This window comes from Mixophyes fleayi, chromosome 1, assembly GCF_038048845.1.
Source record: "Mixophyes fleayi isolate aMixFle1 chromosome 1, aMixFle1.hap1, whole genome shotgun sequence".
Taxonomy (NCBI): Eukaryota; Metazoa; Chordata; class Amphibia; order Anura; family Limnodynastidae; genus Mixophyes; species Mixophyes fleayi.
In genome coordinates, this window is record NC_134402.1 from 229,109,543 (window position 1) to 229,125,632 (window position 16,090).

At 40.3% G+C, this 16,090-nt stretch overlaps 1 protein-coding gene across 7 annotated transcripts in view; it reads left to right on the plus strand.

The window, feature by feature from the left end:
* The window catches only part of FCHO1 (FCH and mu domain containing endocytic adaptor 1), a 111,027-nt gene that overhangs the window by 39,203 nt on the left and 55,734 nt on the right, over nucleotides 1-16,090 (plus strand). For 5 of the 7 annotated variants that reach the window (XM_075206712.1, XM_075206704.1, XM_075206731.1 and 2 more), the window contains 4 exons: nucleotides 12,698-12,772; nucleotides 12,885-13,026; nucleotides 14,713-14,865; nucleotides 15,030-15,134. In XM_075206712.1, the coding sequence (XP_075062813.1) occupies nucleotides 12,698-12,772; nucleotides 12,885-13,026; nucleotides 14,713-14,865; nucleotides 15,030-15,134 (475 nt within the window). The remainder of the gene's footprint in view (nucleotides 1-12,697; nucleotides 12,773-12,884; nucleotides 13,027-14,712; nucleotides 14,866-15,029; nucleotides 15,135-16,090) is intronic. The other 2 variants (XM_075206749.1, XM_075206759.1) reach the window with 1 other exon arrangement.

Sequence of the window (16,090 nt, forward strand, 5' to 3'; positions counted from 1 at the left end):
ATCCTAACTACTTACATTTCCAAGAAATAGTGCAAAAGTAAATCCATTAGATGTAAACCAGAAAACATTAATTATAACAAGCTTTATGCTTCATTATTATAAATATACAATATAAATTGATAGTACCATCAAATGGAGAGCTGGGTCTGTTACTTGTAAGCTTTTTAAACTGCATAGTTAAATTATTCTAAATGTTCATGTAAATATATGTCCACAAGATGCTCCCAACTGTGCGTACATTAACAAACTAAAAATAAAACCCACTTTTGCCTCAGAGACAAATGGTGTAAACCCTTCCTCCCCCCTGTTCTATATTAAACCCAAAGCAGTCTTAATTATTACATTAATATTTAGTGACAAAAGGCGCATCATTACTATAATAGATGAGGAAATAGATGCATTTTGGGGTTTTTTGAAATGCAATTTTGTTCTTCATATGTTTTTCTGTCAAATATAAGTATAGTGTTGACCCATCTAATCTTAGGTGCCTCTTACATGGCTATGGATGTTACCATAGTAACTAAAGCTAAAAATTGCAAATGTCATGTAGATGAACCAGATATGCAATTATAATAATCAAAATCGTGTTCAATATATATTGTTTAATTATCAATGTATAAAACTGTTCTATTACTTGAACAACTGATTTTTGTTTTGTTTTTTTTAAGTATGATAATTACAGGATACAGAAAACACTAGAAATACATTTAAATAAATACAACCTCTTTAGCAACTCTAAGTCCCAGATAATTAGAGACCAAGTAGAGGAGCAGATTATAGTATAAATAACCCAAAAATAGTTACAGATAAAGCAATTGCACGTGAAAGCCTTGCTTACTATATAGGTTGATGCAAGTCTAAATAGACATGATTGGATCTTGGGAGTCCATGGATTTCAATAGGAACTATCCCAGTAAACAATGTTTCAGTGTGATCAGAGGCATATATAATATAATATTTTATTTAAAATCTATAAATTGCCCTGTTATTAAATTGTGAATCTTGACTCTTTTTGGTTTATACAGGTTAAAATGGAATGGGGGTTGTTGTGAATTATTGTAACACTCTCTTTTAGAAACAGTTGCACAATTGAGTGTTACCCTGTTCCAGAATGAACCCATAAATAGTACATAATAAATCATTTTTTATTTTTTCAATTATGAGCATTCAATAAAATTGTGCTATATTTTATAGGGTGTGATCAGCTTGTTGCTGACATTAAATTGGTTTGTGATTTTACCATTTTATTACCGCCCACCTGCTACTGACTGGAGGTGGTATTATTAAAGTAATTCTATAGTTTTCAAATAAGCATTGCCCAAGTGATTGTATTGTGTTTCTAACGCACGAAGTGATTTATTTTAGCAGATGCAAAGTTTAACAGTTCAATACATGATTATATTATGTTACAGTACAGTACAGCCAATACCAAAAGATACATACATACCGCGCTCGCATTGCATGCGCTTCGCTGCGCTTCCATGGGTCCCAGTGGACAGTATATCTGTTTAGATAACTGTGGTCAGAGTAGACTGAACACTGGGAGAGCAGCTATGATCATATATACATTTAGTGTTACAGAGTGAACAATAGAAAACACGTGGCTTGCTTCTATAGGTCCAGACTTTGGGTGGGTCCAGGGTAAACAGGTAATAGGCTAGTTCAGACTAAGGAATCCAAAGGTGGGGGTCATCTCTCCAGGGGATGTGCTCCAGTTACAATGAGTTTATTAGCATTTCACATTCTGATATCAATCTGGCTATTTATTCCCTAACATCAATAACTAGAGTATGCGATCTCTTCGGCGATGGAACCGGACAGCTGCTGATGAATAGTGGTTTAATATGATACTACACATGACACTGTTCCTATAACCTGAACCTTAAATATCACTGATGTGTACATATAATCATATTATATAAACTAATAATAAACCAAATACTATCTGCTCATAAATTACAGTGTAACGGAACCAATATGAATTGTATAAATAACTAAATGTTGTAATGCGAGTGCGTACGTGCGTATTTTACCTTGCGATCGTCGTATGACACGGTGTAGCGTGGCATACTGAGTGCAGTCGACCAATAAAACAATATTAACCAATATACTTTCGTTCATCCAATTATACGACTTCGACAGTATCATTTTCTGACACTGCATGATCATAGTTGTCAGCTGCGGCATGAGTAATAGCTGCTCTGTGTGGCCAAACCTTCAATGTATTGTAAAAAAAAAACCAACAAATGGGCACCATCATTGCTGTGAAACTGATTACTTGTCGTATGAAAAGTGGTATGGACGAGTGTTTTTCAGTTATTTATAAATATACTTTTATATTAATAATAATAATAAAAAAAAAAAAAGCTAAATTACATTAATGAAAATATATTTCTAAATAATACAAATAAAGGTTTACTTAATAGTTCATAAGGCATCATGGGTTATGGTATCAGCAAGCAGTGTTGGTTTGAACAGAGCATGTTTATGTAATAAATGTCTCATTGTTAACATTTGAAAATTGGTTTCTGACCCTTTTCATATTGTGACTCACTTGCTGACATACTTGGCCAGTATTTATTTTTTTGTGATGCATCTATGATAATAAAACTGTATTCATAATGATTTGAAAAATGTAAAAACAGAAGTCACTTTTTTAAAATTCCAGTTTAAATACATTTTATATATCATTCCTACCGCATATTTTGTAATTTTTATTTTAGGACCTTAAATCTATCTTTCTTGGGAAACTTTCAGCCTAGAACTGACAAAAAATATCTAGACACACTGTTTGGTATTCCCTGGTTTAGTATACAGAAAGACAAGATATTTTTTGAGGAAGATATTTTCTATGTCTCCAAAGATAGTGTGTGTGTGTGTGTGTGTGTGTGCATGCGCGTGTCCGCGTCACACCCTTAGATGTTATGCTAATATAATATCTTTAATTTAAGAAGAGTCTTTTGCATTATTAAGAAGTTATCATACATGAAGGTAGCTTGATGTTGAAGTTTTAAACGACCCTTGGGTGAACATTATAGGACTTGAGATTAGATAGTCCTGGGCACAGAAAAATTAATAAAACTGTATTGTATGAATTTGTGTTCTGTCTTCTCTATTTAGAATTTCTGAGGGTCCCTAAATTTAATTTAGTACACAAGTGCCATATGTGGTGCAACTATCTTCAGAACTTGCTTTATAATCCTTTTATTTATATAGCAGCTACATGTTAAGCAGCACTTTATACAGAATATTTAAGTATTCTGTCCCTTCCATGCAATTTATATTCAGATCACACATATACTAGTGTCAATTAAATTTTAATGTTTTTGGTCCATGGGAAGAAAGCGGAGCACCTGGATGAAACTCTTAAAATTGGAAATAACATGCAAACTTCACACAAATAGTGCCCTGGTTTGAATCTAACCGATGGCCCTAAATATTTCTGTCATGTGATGGGGATACTTCACTCTAAACTGTCATCATGGAACAAATCTTAAGTCCTAGTAATGTTATGGCTCAGCTTCTCCTGCAGGAAAGAGGTCCTCTAGTGTTAAGTGTGTGTATGATGAAGATATTGGAGGTCTCTTACGCTGGGTACACACCTATGCAATCTTTCTTTAGATGCAATATCTAACTATTTCACCAAAGATTGAAATTGCTGATGAGCTGATTTATGTGTACACCCCTCCAAAATTTACCTTCAGCTCTGTGATCTTCATCTCTCATAACTTTCTGCTTAAAAGATTGTTATACCGTACACACTCTAAAGATATTTGCCTACTCTGCTCCAATATGTTGAATGAAATATTGTCCGAAGTGTTGGACAGACCTCCACATTTGCCTGACATCTGTCCATCGTTGGTTGTTCTTTTTAGGATATGTAGAAAATCAATGTATTTTGGTATGATAAAACATGATTATGGGAGTGTACACACTCTTGCAATATCTGAACAAGCGGTTGTGAATCATGTTGTCTGCATGATAATTGCATTGGTGTATACCCGGCTTTACATGATAGCTTACACAGAAAAAGTTACATGTATTTGTTCTCGATTATATCAATCTAGTGTTATGTTTCTGTGACTTACACTAGCTTTGCGAAAATAAAGTACAGCTTAATGACGAAGTGTATTTTTTTGCTTAGTCTACTTGGTTTTCCACATATAAAACATACACACCATAAATAAATGTGTGCTACCAAATGTAAGCGCTATTTATGCTCCTGCAATTATTATTTTTTAAAAAAAAAAAAATTAAAATTATTCTGACTGCAAAAATAGTAATTATTCTAGGATAAAAGTAAGCTGCAATAAACGTAGTGCTACTATTGTCTAGTAAGATGGACTTTCATAAACATATTCTATATCATACAGGACACTGCCTAAAAAATAGCAATTACAGTTAGCAGTTGTGGGCAGATGCAAATAGCTGTCAATCATGTCAGCAGCACAGTTACTCGGGTGATCATTATTGCACAGAGGTGAGGGAAACCCAAGTTGCATTTTTGAGTTGGTGGTAAATTACAGTAGCTGAATGAATACACTACCACCTAGTTTCAGGCACCACTGACTTGCGCGTGCCCTGTTAGTTGGCAAAAGGACTTGGTTGGCCTATTTATGAACCTTTTGAAGAGATTCATATCACAGGAATACCATACAGCATTTTAAAGTAACAAACCTATTTATTAGACGATCCAATAGCAAATGCAGTCCCCATAGGTGTCTATGGGGACAGTGAAAATACCTGATTTATCAAGCTCCGATGGTGTTGGCTATTCTATCCTATGTGGAGAGCATTGCAGGAGAGGGATCTTCGGATTCCTTCCCGGCAGGCTTTGTGCTCCTCCACCATCACAAATTTGCAAAAGCTATTAGAACCTATAAGTAAAGTGATTGAGATTGCAATCCCTATACTACAAACTATTTGCTAGGACAGGCTCCTGCTGGAACTGCTGTCCCAGCTGAAGAATTTTAATAAATTGATGCATTAATTAATTTCTTAATGAATAGAAAGTGTGAGGGGGTCAGAAATAGACCCCTTAGTGAGTAATTATTGGTAATTGTAGCATGTAGGGGAGATGAAAGATTCTTATGAGAAGCACAAATTAATAAGGCCTGGCAGTGACAAACGTAAAGTGCTGATGCACAAACAGTCTTTAGTGTTAAACACTGAGCTGGGAAAAGACTGATCCAGGCCTATTTAGATGGCAACTTTATGCATATAATTATGAATTACCCATTCATACGGTACTTCTAGTACTGAGTGGAATGTTAAAAACCTATTACTACTCTGGTTATTAACTGAATGTATGTGCACGTAAATTGTGCACACACAGGTAAAGAAGTATTAGTGTATATACAGTTAGATAGAAGGGAACAGCTTGGTTAATGTAGGCATTTTGCAAAAAAAAGATTAAGGGGTATATTTACTAAACTGGGTTTGAAAAAGTGGAGATGTTGCCTATAGCAACCAATCAGATTATAGCTGTCATTTTTGTAGAATGCAATAAAATAAATGATAGCTAGAATCTGATTTTGACTTTTTCAAAACCGCAATTTACTCCTAAATGTGATTTGATAGCTGTCACTGTGATGCCAAGACACAGATAGCTAAATATGTTTGTTCCTGGCAAAAGTGAAGTTGAAACGTGTAACGGACAAATATAAGTTGGTAGAAATTGACTTGTTGGGATTTACCTACTGGTAGTCCAGCTAAATATGCACTGGGAAATCCATTTTGTGCTTTAGGAAATTGTCCACTCACAACTATAAATCAGGTTGTGCATTTTACACAGTCTAACCAAAAGCTAAAATGCAGTGTAAGAATAAAACTCCCCAGCATAGGTGTGCAGCATACAGAGTTTTCCCTGCATGCAAAGAAAATGTTTGCATTTACAGACCAACATGGTTTGCTATGCTGCAAATTCTGCACCCAACTCTTAAATCAGCCCCAGTGTCCAGATGCCTCTTCTGGAATCATTCCTGGTCACAATATGAATTTTCTGACCCGCCGCTCTGTCTCTGCAGTCTCCCTCCAACAGTCACTATATTAGCTCCCCATACCCTACAGAATTAAATTTAAACTCCTCACCTTCACTTTTTTTTTTTTTAACTCAAAATTTTATTGTATAATAAAGTATGAATGACATAGACTTTAGACAACAAGCATATTGATTGGCATAATCATAAAGCATAGTAGATATCCAGCAATGTCACTCATAAAACAGTAAAGTATATTGCAATATAACAGAATGGTAATGGGTGAGGGGCGGGAGGGAGAGGGAATGGGCATTGGAGGAGGAGGAGGAGGTGTAGGGTAGGTAAGGGGGGGGGGAGATGGTCGAATCATAGGATATACTTGAGAAGAGCATGTTCACCTTCAGAAGGGGGTGCTGTCATATCTGCATGGGAGTGTTTTAAAGGAGTAAAGGGGTCAATGTTATCTGGAGTTGTGAAGGGAGAAACTATTTGGAGGAAGAGAAAGCTACGGGGATCTTAGGCATAAAGCCAGGGGGCCCAGATTTGATGAAATTTGTCTTCTTTGTCTCGCAGCAGCGACGTGATTTTTTTCCATGTTGGCAATAAACCATATATAAGGTTTAAGAGAAGAGATGCGGGGGGGGGTTCGCCTGCTTCCAGAACTTAGCAATCAGACATCTGGCGGCTGCCAGAACATGCGAGGCAAGTTTTGCGGAGTGGGTGTCTAGGTCTTGTATAGGATAACAGAGGAGGAAAGACCATGGATCCTTTCTGATAGGGCATTGGAGGAGGGAGGAAAGAAGTCTCGATACCCTGTCCCAGAAGGAGGAGATAACCGGGCATGACCACCAAATATGCACGAAGGTGCCTCGATGGCCACAATTTCTCCAGCAATCGGGAGAGGATGACTGGTACATTTTTGCGAGCCTGTCAGGTGTGAGATACCACCTGTAGTAGACTTTGTACGCATTTTCCTTAATTAATGTGGAGATGGAACTAGAAGCCACATTCAGCCTGATGGTCTCCCAGCAGTCCTCCTCCGGGGGAGGGCCCAGATCCCTCTCCCACTTCCTCTCATGTGCGTTCCCAGAGGGTATCAGTTTTCCTAGTAGTAGACTATACAAGGACGAGATCATACCCCTTCGCAGAGGGGAAGAGAGGCAGAGAGATTCAAATTGGGAGGGGGAGTGAGGTGAATTGCCCGACAGGAGTGACAGGAGGAAGTGCCGAACCTGCAGGTATTGGTAGAACGGCGGGTGAAAGTTAGGGACTCTGGAGCAGAGGGCGTCATAGGATATGGGCCTTCCTCGCTCAAGAAGGCTCCCGGCAAAACGGAAACCTGCCCTAGTCCATAGCCGAGAGAAAGATCGGGACTTTCCCGGAGGGAAGGTGGGGTTATGCCACAGGGGTATAATGTGCAGAGGGTTAGGAAAGATAGAGAGATGACCCTTGCAGGTCTCCCAGATCCGAGCTGCAAATTCCAGAGTTGGAAAACGTTTGGTTAGGACCTTCCGAATATCAGAAGGGACTCCCCAAAGGCCTGACAAGTCGGGTATGGAAAGGTAGGCAGCCTCCAGGTCTGCCCATGCATGAGATGCCGGAGGAGCAAATGAGGAAGCTATTGAGCTAAGCTGAGCTGCCCAGTAGTAGGCCTTGAGGTCGGGGAAGCCCCTGCCTCCACAACCCTTAGGTTTTTTAAGTAGTGCCAATCGTAGCCTGGGAGACCTGCCTCGCCAAACAAATTTAGAAAGGTGTTGTTGCATAGAGTAAATTTCAGTTAGGGGTATTCTCACAGGCAGTGTCTGGAAAAGGTAAAGAAGTTGAGGGAGAACAGTCATTTTAACCGCAATGATCCTGCCCAGCCACGAGATGATTAGGGTTCGCCAGGAGAAAATGTCTGATTTGAGTTTGTGGAAGAGGGCTGGATAGTTCTCCTGATACAGGGATTCATATGAGGTGGTTATATATACTCCCAGGTATTTTAATTTTTTCTTCTGCCATCTAAAGTGAAAATGGGAGGTGAGATCATAGCAGTCCTGTGAGGGCACATTAAGAAATAGGGCTTCGGATTTTGTTATGTTGATTTTATACCCGGACAGGTCGCCATATCTCGAGAGGAGGCAGAACAGGTTGGGCAGAGATATTCTTGGTTGCTGGAGCGTGAGGAGTATATCGTCAGCAAATAGTGAGAGCTTACTCTCCAGGGACCCTGTCTCCACTCCTCTGATATCTGGGGAGGCTCGGATAGTGGCTGCCAGAGGCTCAATGACCAGGGCAAAAATTAAAGGGGAGAGTGGGCATCCTTGGCGGGTGCCATTACTTATTGGGACGGGATCAGAAGGAGAACCATTGACCATAACCTTAGCAGAGGGGTGAGAATACAAGGCCTGGACCCCCGACAAGAAATCCCCAGACAGACTGAAATGCTTGAGGGTATGAGTCATGAACTGCCAGGAGATCCTGTCGAAGGCCTTTTCGGCATCCAAGGATAAAATGATGGAGGGAGTTTTCCTAGTGTTAATTATATGAATGAGGTCGAAAGTTCTCCTTGTGTTATCCCTGGCCTGCCTACCAGGGACAAACCCCACCTGATCATAGTGAACTAGCCCGGGGAGTACAGTGTTTAGGCGATTGGCCAGGATCTTAGCGTAAAGTTTCAAGTCATTATTAAGGAGGGATATTGGGCGATAACTAGCACAATTATGGACTTCTTTGCCTTCCTTGTGGATCAGGGTTATCTGAGCCTCCAGAGATTCTTTAGGCCAGGGTTTGCCCTTTAGGATAGAGTTAAAAACAGTGGAGAGTTGAGGGGCCAGAAGAGCAGCGAATTTCTTAGGAAAGGCACCTGGTCCTGATGGGTTTTCAGCAGCCTACTATGTTTTCTGAGCCTTAATAACCTGCACTACCTCCTCCAAGGAGATGGGTTCACTAAGGCGGTCTGCAGCCTGGGGAGTAAGCTTCGGAAGGCGAGCGTCCTCCAGGAACTTATCTATACGCTCTGACTGTTCCCGGTGGGCCGAAGTGTTGGGGGGTTGAGGGAGGTTGTACAATTTTAAATAGTAATTCTGGAATTCTGAGCGGATTAATTTTGGGTCATAGACCAGAGTTCCAGAGGGATCCCTAATAGCCATAAGATTACGGGCCGAGACTTTGGTCCGCAGCCGAGTGGCCAAGAGCTTGTACGCCTTATCACCTTTTTCGTAAAAGCGCTGGTTCAGCCATTTCAGCTTGTTGGCCACTCGGTGGGAGAGAAGTAGGTTAAGTTCACCCCTCACAGAGGCCATTTGTTTAAATAAAGCAGAGTCAGGGTTAGATTTATGTTGTTTCCTCCAACTGGTGGAGGGTCGTGGAGAGACGCATGGTCTCGGCCGCCCTAGCCCTCTTAGCATTTGCTGCCGAAGCCATTAGATGGCCTCTAATGACCGCCTTATGAGCATTCCAGAGAGTAGAGGGGGAGATATCAGGAGATTCATTTGTTTCAAAATATTCGGATATTAGGGATTTAATATGAGCTACTGTATTTTTGTCGTGGAGAAGGGACTCGTTGAGTCTCCAGGAGAAAGTGGAGGAGCGAGATACTAGGGAGGAGAGGTCCGCCGAAATTGGGGCATGGTCAGACCATGTAATTGAATGGATAGTGGAATTAGTGAGTTTGAGGGTCAGGTCGTGGCTGAGCAGGATCATATCGATTCGGGAATAGGTGTTATGGACTGAGGAGTAGAAAGAATAATCCCGGGCCAAGGGGTCAGAGATTCTCCAAGTATCGTACAGATTGTGCAGTTTCATGAAATCTTGCAAGGCCCTAGAGTTCCTCCTGTCCCTCCCGTCGGAAGGAGCAGTTGAAGGGGCAGACCTATCCAAATGGGGGGTGAGCTCACCTTCACTTTTAAAGCTCTTAGTCAATATTCACCTCCCTACATCTCCAATCTCATCTCTACCTACACTCCTATCCACCTCCTCCGCTCTGCCTGTGACTGCCGCCTCACTACTTCACTGATCACCTCCTCTCACTCTCGTCTTCAGGACTTTGCCCGGGCTGCTCCCCTGCTGTGGAACAATCTTCCACGTTCCATCAGGTTAGCATCTACTCCCAAAGGCTTCAAGCGTGCCCTTAAGACTCATTTCTTTATTCAAGTCTATCAGTCCTCCTAACTTCCTTTTCCTGGCTCTCTCCCCCAATTAGTACCACCCTATTTATGTCAGGGATGAGCGGGCTCGGATCTCCGCTATCCGAGCAGCCCTGAACGGTGCAGATCCAAGCCCGATCCGAGCACTGGTCGGGTATTTCCGGCGCTTAGCAAACCTGAAAACGAGGCTATGAGTCATTATCCCGCCGTCGGATCTCGCGATACTCGGATCCTTTAAATTCCCCACTTGCCGCCGCCATCTTCACTCGGGCATTGTACATGGAAGTGGGAGGTTGTGTATTTTCTGTCCTGCTGAGTCCAGTGGTGCTTTGTCCTGTGCTCTGTCCTGCTGAGTCCAGTGGTGCTTTGTCCTGTGCTCTGTCCTGCTGAGTCCAGTGGTGCTTTGTCCTGTGCTCTGTCCTGCTGAGTCCAGTGGTGCTTTGTCCTGTGCTCTGTCCTGCTGAGTCCAGTGGTGCTTTGTCCTGTGCTCTGTCCTGCTGAGTCCAGTGGTGCTTTGTCCTGTGCTCTGTCCTGCTGAGTCCAGTGGTGCTTTGTCCTGCTGAGTCCAGTGGTGCTTTGTCCTGTGCTCTGTCCTGCTGAGTCCAGTGGTGCTTTGTCCTGTGCTCTGTCCTGCTGAGTCCAGTGGTGCTTTGTCCTGTGCTCTGTCCTGCTGAGTCCAGTGGTGCTTTGATATATATTAACGTTCACTGTTCCTGCAGTCCAGAAAAATTGTTAAAGTGCGCATGTCGTATTTCACCAACATAAGGGTGGGTGGGAGGGCCCAAGGACAATTCCATCTTGCACCTCCTTTTTTTGGCATTATGTGCTCTTTGGGGCCTAGCTTTTGAAACTGCCATCCTGTCTGCCACTGCAGTGCCACTCCTAGATGGGCCACGTGTTTGTGCCGCCCACTTGTGTCGCTTAGCTTAGACATCCAGCTACCTCGGTGCAACCTTTTGGCCTAAAAACAATATTGTGAGGTGTTCAGAATAGACTGGAAATTAATGTTATTGAGGTTAATAATAGGAGTGTAGGAGTGAAAAAAAAACAAAAATATGGATTTTAGCACTTTTTATGCTTTTTAAAAAAAAAAACAGAACCCAAAACCCTAAATCAGAACCAAAACCTTGAGTGGGGTGTTTTGGCAAAACCAATCAGAACCCAAAACACGAAAAGTGGCCGGTGCACACCCCTAATTTATGTCTCCCCCTTCCCTTTAGGATTTAAGCTCTCATAAGCAGGGCCCTCTTTCCTTGTGTGCGCCTTCTACTATTCCATCACCCTCTGTACCTCTTGGCCTGCTACGCTAGCCCTGTTTTCTTAAGCTTTGGCCTTCTTCTCGCTGATTTTCTAACATCCCTTTCACTATCTGTCCCAGAAATAATCTGATATGCTTTACCCTGTCACCTGTGTTGGTATATATTTTTGTATCATGTTGTGTCTTGGGTCTCTGTTTTCTGTATATGTTTTCTGTATATGTAATGTATGTCGCTGCAGACCCTTTGTTGCGCCTTATAAGTCAAAGATAATAATAATAATTTATGTATGTATTTGTCACTATCTAGAGTGTTTATACAGCATCACTGTGTTCAAAACACCTTAATAACCAGAAATACTTCAGTGTCATGACCAGGCCATTTTTACATTATTATTTTGTATATCCATTTATGGTGTAGCCAGGAACTTTAAATGATTTTATGAAAACTAGTACTGTCAATGACTGCCGTTTCCACGTGTGCATTCACATTGAGGATTTCTTGTCTGCAGTGTTAATGTCCACTTCTATAATTAACGGGTTAAATGGAACTGGGCTTTATTCTAAGATTAGTAAAAGTACCCAACTGTTGCAGAGGCATAACAGTTTGGTAGTTGAAGGTGTTTTTTAGATATGTGCAGGAGAGTGGGAGTGAGGCAACATTACTGCATGGAATACTACAGTGGTGAGAAAGGGGCTTGGATTTTGGCCAGTAACAAATCATGATGGGAGAGTGTTTTTCACAGATTATGGAAGAGGTAATATATGTTGTTTTAGACCTTTAGAAAAAAAACTTAGGTTTGTAGATGAAAAAGATTGTTTTTGCTGTGAAAACAGGATATAAGATTTTGCATAATGTGTTTGCTGCAACAGTGTAGCGGTATTGATGTAGAGATTGAGTGATAAGTCTAATGTGTTTATTTGTGTGTGTGTGTGTGTGTAATATATGGGGTTTAGTAGAATGTGTATTGGTATTTTTGAAGACTGTAGGGGACATAGTAAACTTTTGTATGGTGTATTTAAGGGTATAACTGTAGCTCAGAGCTGAAAAAATCCTAGTTGCCATGTTGTCATGGCACTTGTAAAGTCTGCAAATGAATTTAATCTGACTTACCTGCTATTATGTGCCTTATGTGATTGTAATAATAGACTGTATATATCAATCAAGAGCAAAATACAACGGTGTGTGTGATTTTAAGAATATGTGGTCAATGAAATATTTTACGTAATAGTCATTACACATTGCAGAAAGCATGTTTTTGTATTGGTTGATGGTGGATAAGGTGTTCCTGTGCTGTAGTTTGTCACTTTCTTTAACTTCTTTATTTTCCGTTCAGGGCAGCTGTGGAGGAAGCATATTCAAAATCTATGCAGAAATTGTCCAAGATGGTCAACAGTGGAAGCCACCTGGGGTAGGTGATTAAATCAGCATTCCAAATTTTGCTTAACACACTGCAGTGACCATCTCATGGTCAGATGGTGTAAGTGTTTGTAGCAGTGACTGTGATTGTTCTCTTCCTGCAGGACCTTTGCTCCAATGTGGGAAATGTTTCGGGTGTCTTCAGACAAATTGGCTCTCTGTCACCTGGAACTAAGCAAGAAATTGCATGATTTAATAAAGGATATCCACCGATATGGAGATGAGCAGGTCAAAGTGCATAAGAAAGTAAGTTTTGGCGAACACACTAATCTGCCAGGAAAAGAATCCTCCCATGCCTATTGAATAGCGAGCCTGTCTGCCCCCTTCCCCCTCCAACAAAAAAACAAAACCTAAGCAAGGAAATAAACACTAAAATAAAGAGATAAACAAGGGACACATCAAATGTAATTGACAGAGCTACAAATGGTGTGTGATGTCATATACCTATTTTTGCACTTTAACTCATGTACTCACGTTGTTACAGGCACACAAATGCCTAAAAGCATCAAGACATTGACTATGCAAAATTTTGCTTGTTCTGATGGAAGTCAGAAACATCAGGTCCTTGTTGTTATGGGCTGTATTGGGATATCCATCCACTGAATGAGATGGGGTGTAGTGCATTTGGGGAGCCAGCAGAGTGTATGAGTCCTATATGATGGAAAAAATATTTTTTTTTATTTTTGATGATTGTTTTATACAGTGGTGTGTTTATTACCACAGTCTGCATAAATGTGACAGGAGCCTCACATGATGATTTGTTTTGCTACTGGGGACCCTGTTCCTTCCACTGTTTAACTGTCAATCTGTGGCTTTTTGCTACCCTCCATTCCCTTGCTATACATCATGACACTGTCCCTGTCACATGTAGCTCTGTCCTTGCTAACAGAATAACATGAATTAACAGGTTACTGCTGCACACAAGGTCAGAACAAGCATCACCTGCTGCTGTCACCATTTCCATGATCTCATTAGCTGATTAATGCAGGATACACATGGAAGATCAGAAAATGAACACTAGCTACAACAACATGGTTGGACCCCATTTACATACAACTTTTTAAAACTCTACATTAGATGGAGGGTAATGTCGCACTGGAAACTTTTCAACTATGTTGAGATATAAAAGTATAGCACTAGCAAGTTTTTCATTGCTATTCATCCAAATAAATATAATCCTAACCTTACATTGTAAGCTTGTGAGCAGGGCCCTCTTACCTCTCTGTCTGTCTGTATTACCCAGTATTGTTTTTTTACTGTTTGTTCCCAATTGTAATGTGCTATGGAATTTACTGGCGCTATATAAATAGATGTTGATGATGATAACCTTCAGTTTGAAGAGTAATCGGAGTGGGGGGCTGAGGAATACAATCTAAGATGAGACCTGGTTAACTTGGTGCTAGAAATATTAAACATGGAAGTAATATGTTCAGGAATAAAGGACTTCGTGTAAATGTTTGCCCCCTAATTGAAGCTGAAGCTTCCTGCAAGTCTAGGGTGAGCATGTATAAGTAAATGTTTAGGCCTGAATAGCTATCGCCCTCTGGAAATACTTCAGTCACACATAAAATCATGTCCTTTATTTAAAGGCCTATGTTGCCTTTCATTTATTCTATACAAGGCATGCCATCATGGGTTCTATGGCAATAGCTTACAATAAACTGTAGCTGGCTGTCTTGCCAAAAGATTGTCTCACAAACCTAACTAACGGTATACACTGTGGTTCAATATACTTTGTAATGAAAGTTGATATGTACCCTTTAAAGCTGTGCAACTATATATGCATTACAGTTACTAACCACCATCCTCCCCTAACTGTAGCCACGTGCAATGCATTTATCTTTCTCTAAACAATACATGGCTGGAAGCATATTTTAATCAAACTTATATTACGCAGAAATCTCTTCAATATTTTTTTGATATTCTTGACAGGCCAAAGAGGAGATGTCTGGTACTTTAGAGGTCATTCAGTTACTGCAGTGCAGCTCTCAGTTTCTGCAGAAATCCCGGGACAACTATTGTAGCAGATTCGCTGAGCAGGAGCGTCTCCGTAGGGAGGGTGCCCCACAGAAGGAGATGGACAAGGTGAGGTTAATGAGTAAAAATATGATTGCAAGAATTATCTGAAAAGCTTATACATCAACTTCTGTGCAGAAAACCTGGTACAAAACCAAACCAATCTCTTTATTCGCTATGGACTTGTGTACAGTTTCGGCATATTCTCACCCATTTTCTTTTTACTGTGTCAGGCAAAGCTAAAGACTCGGAAAGCAGCAGAGTCTCTTCGTGGCTCAGTGGAAAAATACAACGCTGTACGCAAGGAGTTTGAGGAAAAGATGCTGCAGTCTGCTCAGGTTTGTAAGCTTTTTATTGGAGAGTTTATAAATCTACATATTGCTGCTGATTATACCAATAATGCCTTCATTGTTGAGAGAGGACTATAAGTCTGCTGGGCTTGTTTATATATGTATAATTTTTGCACTTTTTTAGTGAACCTCCATGATCAGATTTCTAAATCGGTAGAAGTTATTTTTCATATTAAAGTTGTTTTTTTAAAAAAAAAAGAACTCCCCCAAACTGGGTCCCCCTACAGCTAGGTTGCTGCACACAAAATAAAGGGTGGTATCATAATTCCAGTGATGATAGTCACTCCAAAAATGTGTTTGATATGATACCACTTGCAACAAGATAGTAAAATCTTTGAGTAAGCCTGTACCACTAGATGGCTCCAAAGCGCATGTAGTGTAGCCACCCAGTTCTGTATGTAATAGGATTTTTTGTTTAAATGCTGGTCTTATGGCCCGAAGAGTTAATACAAATGTCATCAAATACAGATATTATAAAAATGTATAGATTTTGATAACCAAGCAGCTGTAACCCAATCCTGATTTCATAAAAATTAAAAGCATTAAAATTGAACATGACTCATAAATAAACAATTATTCCAATATATAGGTAAATATGAATGGGTATTCAATAGCTAAAAAAATGTTCCTATATAGTATTATTGTAATAGTATAGATAATACATTTAAGTTCAGTGGCACAAAGGATATTATACTCCTTGAGAGTATTTTCACTCAATTCCGAAGGGGAGTGATGATGAACTGCTGGTAAGAAATGCAGGATCAGGCTGAGGACTTCTAGAGAATAAAGCAAAACTGCATGATTCCTTAGTGCAGGGGTGTCCAACCTTTTAGCTTCCCTGGGTCACATTGGAAGACGACGAGTTGGTTTGGGCCGCACATAAAATACACTAACACTAACGATAACTGATCATCAAAAAAACCATAGAAAACATAGTTAACATA